General features: G+C 45.1%; 1 protein-coding gene across 1 annotated transcript in view; it reads left to right on the top strand.

The window, feature by feature from the left end:
• Positions 1-1411: 1411 nt before the first annotated feature.
• LOC109524545 (tetratricopeptide repeat protein 14-like) overlaps positions 1412-6028 on the top strand; it is an 11799-nt gene continuing 7182 nt past the window's right edge. Inside the window, exons 1-9 of the mRNA XM_019884502.1 lie at positions 1412-1929; positions 2179-2309; positions 2934-3133; positions 3492-3688; positions 3830-3901; positions 3981-4100; positions 4188-4310; positions 4775-4892; positions 5905-6014. Coding sequence (XP_019740061.1) covers positions 1796-1929; positions 2179-2309; positions 2934-3133; positions 3492-3688; positions 3830-3901; positions 3981-4100; positions 4188-4310; positions 4775-4892; positions 5905-6014 — 1205 coding nt within the window. The 5' untranslated portion in view covers positions 1412-1795. The remainder of the gene's footprint in view (positions 1930-2178; positions 2310-2933; positions 3134-3491; positions 3689-3829; positions 3902-3980; positions 4101-4187; positions 4311-4774; positions 4893-5904; positions 6015-6028) is intronic.

The following is a 6028-nucleotide window of genomic DNA, read 5'->3' as shown; positions in this document are numbered from 1 at the left end:
AGCTGCTTGCTGCTGCCTTCAACAAATAAAATCAGCCATTTTTTAGGGTTTTTTTTAAGGGCAGTTGTAAGAGGTTTGCAAAGTGGTAAAGTGGCGTCTACGTTCTCATCAAATGAAATTGTGAGTGACTTGCTCATACTTTTAAATAACATCAATTTCATGATCATTTCAGGTGATGTTCAAAAATGAAATGTGCCCATTGCTCACAAACTGCACACAAGTGATGGATCATGATTCAGTTCAAGTGCAAGTGTTAGCCAAGAGATCAATTTTCACTACTATGTTCTACACCTCTGAGCAAGAAATTTGTCAAACCAAGACGTTAAAGCGAGTTACCTTGAAAAGATGCATACAAACAGCCGTGCAAATATATCCAAGAAAGGATTTTACTTTTCATCTTCATGGTGTCAACCGGGTTGAGTGTCTCCAGCCAGCATTGATGTTAAGTATTAGTCTCTCATTTCCAGGATGGTGTATTTGCATTTTGCTATTTCCCTGTTAATGCTCCACCCTCACCTATTGAGCAAGGAATATACAGAGGGCGGTACAGCCAAGCAAAATGGTGAAATATAAGATTCTTATTATACAGATGAGTTTCACTTTGGAATGACCTAACGGTACTAAAATATTTGAAGTTTCCCACAAGATTCTAATGCATTGGGATGCACCTGCATCATAAAATTATTCTGTCTCTCCATCCATTTTCTACAACTTTTCAATCAGGTGATGAAAACAGATGTGGAACCAGGTTATTTCCCCGCCAACAACTATAGTACACACGCACACACACACACCAGTTAGCATGATCAAACTGGACTGGAGAGAGGGGCGGGGGACTTGCAATGTCCAGACAATGGAGCCTTTTCAATGGATATTAGCCAGTTGGTGTTGGTGTCAGGTGGCTACTAATAAGCAGACAATGAACAGAATTTAAACAACAAAAGAACAAATTCACTTTAAGACTGCCAAACAGGTTTTGAGCATATGTGTGGTTCCACTCAGCTCCTTCTCAAGTTTTCACGTTGTGAGTTGATAAACTTGAGTTTTCATAGGCATGCAATTTCCTTCGTGCAAGATGTGTTTCTTTAAATGTTGTGAATACAGTATACAGTACAGGTTTGTGGGATTGGCTATATATTTTTGGCTTCTGTTTTCTCGTGTTTCTGAAAATACGATAATGTATTTGTTTACTTTATAAAGAAAGTAGTATGATTGTTTTATCTACAACAGCCTAGGGCCTGACTATGTTACCAATAATAATATGCTATTATTATTGGTAACATAATAAAATAATGGATATTAATAATATCCATTATTTTATTCACGGTAGACACTGTCAGAGCCTAAATGAGGTTCCTCGTGGTGATTTGTTTGAAACGACCATTTATTGTGTAACACCGTGTGCGCATGCTCAGTCCCATGGCTGCGTGTGGCTCCGTTGACATTTAAGCAGAGAACACTCATCGTAGTAGTACGTTGGGGAGAAAAAAAAGCGTTTCATTCGGGATAAATCATAATCTTGTATGAACCGTTTATTATCGAACTGCTGTTTTTTTTCCCGTTTTTTGTTTTCGAAAATAGTGAACGAAGGCGTAATCCGTCGTTCGGTTTCATTTGCTTGCAAGTTTGCAATGCTAGTAATCGTGCTAGTTTGATATATTGCTCAGACCAAATCGGTTCGATCGTTAGCTTCCTTCAATGCCCTTCCACAATCCTGTTTGTCTGGCAACGATTGTGGTTACCTTATGTATTTATTTTCCCGAGAGAAATAATGTAAGCCCGTCTTCTGCGCATAATGGACAGAGACTTGTTGAGGCAGTGTCTGACGTATCACGGAGAGTCCTTGTTCAGCACATTGAAATGTGAACAGACTGAGAATCCCGACTTTCAAGCCGTGGTGGCTGACCTGTGTAAGGCTCCGTATGAGGGGTAAGCCTTCCTTCCTTCGTCATCTCCAAACCTTAGCACGATCTTGTTTGAAATGTTGCCCACTCGGCATCCATTGCAGCCTGGTCATGCTGGAAGGGGCATTCTCCCATCTGCGGCCCCTTCTCAAGGTTTCTAATTTTTTTTGCCACAAGATGGCAGCAAAGCACTTTTATTTTGTCAGGCAAGGCTGTGGTGTGACTTTTCAGCTTCAACTCTGAAATGACATCATACATTTGTGCGCCTTGACAGAAATGGCGAAGAGCAGAGCAGCCCCCTTGTGGAGCAGTTCATTGCTCGGAAGGCTGACATTCTTTTCAGTCCATCGTGGAAGACTGCAACTCCGAAAGAAGAAGAAGAACCCCGACAGGAGGAAGCCGCAGGTTGTCCACGCTTAACGCTTTGTCCGGATCCAGCCAATGAAATCCCTGCATTCGAACCTTATTTTTATTCATCTTAAAATGGGACGGTAACTTGATGCATGAAATGGCCGACTTTTTTTTTTACCTTTGTTAAATTGCCGCGATGAGCTTGGTTAAAATAAATCCAAAGAATTATTCGTTATTATCAGGCGTACGATGGCGACCCTCTAAAATTCAACAAATCTTTTGTGCGAGGCTTATTGTCTTCCAAATGAACCCAGAGGAAATGATCTCAAGTGAATTGAAGACACCTGATGGAGTTGAAGTTTTCGGTGTTGCAAAGACGTTTGCGAGCATTTCAGGTCATTTTTGATGCCAGCACTTGCCACAACCGTTGTCCTTTTGGCTCTATGCTAATAGCATAAGCATCTTCTTACTGTAGTTGTGTCTACAACTGCTATTAAATTCAATTTATTGCTTGTATTGTGCTGAGCAGCCAGATACAACTCCAGAGTTTTTAAATAATTTTTTATTATTCATTTTAAATCTGGGCAGAGCTTAGCCCGAGTGACAGTTTGATGTCATTATTCGCTCAGACCTAAAAACTCATCTAAGTGATTGTAATGCTCGTAATGTTCTTTCCAGAGGCTTATGCTGTCATGCCCCCCCTGGAGTTATTCATGGAGGTGCCTTTTGAAGAGAGAAGGACCATGCTTTACCGGGATTTAGAACGAGGAGACATCGTGGTGGGGAGGATCAACAACGTTCGCGAATATGGCTTCTTTCTCACGCTCATTTGCATGGCGGGCGGGCTGAACAGAGACATCGAAGACCTGGAGTTATCGGTAAGATCACGGCCTTGTACGCGGTGGCCTCGTTAGCCAAGAACCAATCGTTGCCAAACGTTGAAAATGGATGGCGGGCCGCAAATGGCCCCCTGGGCCGTCGTTCGGACAACACCGGTTTAGAAACCCGAGCGACAGCCAAACACATTTGGGCTGCGTTATCCTACTCAAAATGGCATCAAGATGCATTTGAGAGAATTCGGGGAGGGCCTCCTGTCAATCGGCGAAATGAGTGCGGCCTCCTCAGTCGATCGTGGAAACATTTTCAAATGCCGATCCGTCGTCACCGCTCCGTTTTCGGTGTCCTCGCTTCACATTTGTCTTCTTAACTGAAAACTGATTTCTTTTTCAATCCCAGGCTCTTTGTCACATTAAAGAAATTCCCTCAGCTGGCAGCCACGACGATCCTTTGTCCTACTACCAGATTGGGGACTTCATCAGAGGTGACAAAAATCTTCATTCTGTTGATTTGAACGCCAATTTTGGAAAATGGTGGACAGAGCATTCGTGTTTCATTCGAGCAATAACGCCGTCCATGATGCGAGGGCTCCAAAGGTAAACGTGGCCACTGCCGTTCCTCACCCGTTGCACGTCGACGATATGATTTGGGGAGACGCTGGGCTAGCTGACAGCCCCCAAATACCACCGCTGCGATGGTCGCTGCAATGCCGTGCTCATCTGTCACTCGTCTTCCAGTCAACTGTTTGCAAAAGAAGATTTTGCGTCCGTCATCCGGAAGAAGCAGTCGGTATCCTGGGCCTTGAAATGGTAAAAGTTGGGGCGCTTTTGACTTGGTTGTGTTTTTTCGCAAGACATAAATGACACATCAACCCCCCCACCCCCGCAGTGTTAAGGCTGGTGTGGGCCACTTCAAGCAGGGTCGCCATGTGGAAGCCATGAATGAGTACAACAAAGCTTTGGACATCGACACCAATAACGTGGAAGCGCTGGTCGCGCGCGGCGCTCTGTGAGTTGCGCGGGGGCAAAATACATTTGACACTGGAAAGATTGTTATTGTTGATCATGACTTGATTGGATTGGTTTCCATCCTCAGGTATGCAAATAAAGGCGTGATCCTGAAGGCGATATCGGACTTCGAATTGGCCCTGGAGACGTGCCCGGATCACCGCAATGCCAAGAAGTACCTCTGCCAAACACTGGTTGAGAGAGGAAAACAGTAAGTTGCGCATTTGGGGCTCCTCCACGAAATACGAAACGCATTTGTGTGACGAGCGTGGCCTCCTCTTTTCCATTTTCTAAAATGTTCTTACTCTCGCCTCCGAGTTTAGCCCACTGATGCTCATCTGCTTTTGAGTTGCAAGGTGGTGTAGTCAACTTAGGGGGGAAAAAAATCCTATTTTGAAAATGTTTTTTTTTGATCAAATGCTACAATTTCAAATGCACAGAACAGCCACTCCATATCTCCAGTCCTGTCAGAGCACAATGCATCCGTACGTACGTCCTCGACGCCAAGATCGTTTGGTCGTAGCACAAAAAAACGGCAAATAGGCGCGTTTTTCCAGAGATGGCTGAGGATCGCTTTAAAACGATTTTCGTATGGGCGAATGAGCACGAAGGGACTCTTTTCTCAAATTGGCGCCACTCAAACCTCCCTTGACGCGACTCGTTTCTCCCGCGTAGACTCGAGGAACAAGAGAAGCTCGTGACAGCGGAAGGAGTGTACAGACGAGCGCTTTCTCTGGATGACGCAAACCCCGAAGCTCAGGAGGCCTTGAGAAAAATCACCGAGACCATACAGGTGGGTGGGCCACAACACGCGAGCACTTTCCGGCGTGTGTGCAGCCACGCTCGCTCGATCGCTAAGTCGTCTCGGCCTGTATCGCGCATGCTGAAGGGGGCTGACTTCCCGAGCCACGGTTTGAATGACAAAAAAAATGAAAATCTGATCAAGATGGCAAGGAAGCAATCGCAATACACGTTCGTTGTTAGCGCTCTTGCCAGGTTGTGGTTTTTTTTTTGTCTTTGTTTTTTTTTAACAACAAAGTGCCTCAATGTCAAAGCAAAAATGTTCAGGTCAAACAAATGTGAGCGGTTCAAAAACAAAAAACCAAAAACATTTTATTCTTGCTGTAAGAATATTATCATGTGACTCTTCTGGTGGATTTATTTCTGCCAAGTGGCCTCTGCTCACGCCGACCATTTTGGCAGAACTGACACAGGAGCATTTTGTCATCCGGGAGCATTCACGTGGTCGCTTGTTTGTTTGTTTGTTTGTTTGTTTTTTTCCCCCAGCAGATGTTTTTCCTCTTAGGAGGTTCATTTCGTCCGTGTGGTTTGTAATACTGATGAGATTTTTTTTTGTTTTGTTTGCGTGTGTGTGTGTGCGCATCTGTTTGCGGCCCTGGCACTTGCCCTTCTGACTGACACGGCCTTTGTCACGCGGGGGGGAATTGACTGTGGAAAATGACGACTCCTCCGCTGCGTACCGTTCCAACCCTGGCCCGTGATCCACCAACGGTAACCTTGTCACCTTTCTGTCTCTGCTCACAACTGCTCAAAACTCGGTCTGACAATCTGCCTCCCCCCCATTTCTTGGATGCCGCCACTTTTTCAATGGTCAACACATCACTGTAACTCCGCCCTGTAAACACGATTCACCTTTTGTTTACGTCGCGCCGTACTTTACTCGTCCTCCGCGAAACGACCGCCTTCCATCTACGGCTTCGCTGTCCCGTGTGATGCGCTGGCGCTGATTTTAAATTTCTCACCGTTGACCGTGCCTTGAATTGTCTCGCCCGGCGTGCGTAAAGAATTCCATTCGCCTGCGGGAAGAAGCGCTGGCGAAGGAAGGGGAAGAGAAAGCCAAAAGCAGTCAGAGCAGCGCTGAGAAATTGCGTAAGCTCTTAAAAGAGGAGAAGAGGTGAGTTATTTCCG

The sequence above is a fragment of the Hippocampus comes genome, unplaced genomic scaffold, assembly GCF_001891065.2.
Source record: "Hippocampus comes isolate QL1 unplaced genomic scaffold, H_comes_QL1_v1.1 scaffold90, whole genome shotgun sequence".
Classification (NCBI taxonomy): domain Eukaryota; kingdom Metazoa; phylum Chordata; class Actinopteri; order Syngnathiformes; family Syngnathidae; genus Hippocampus; species Hippocampus comes.
Note: the sequence above shows the minus strand (reverse complement) of the source record. Positions and strands in the feature narration are given on the sequence as shown.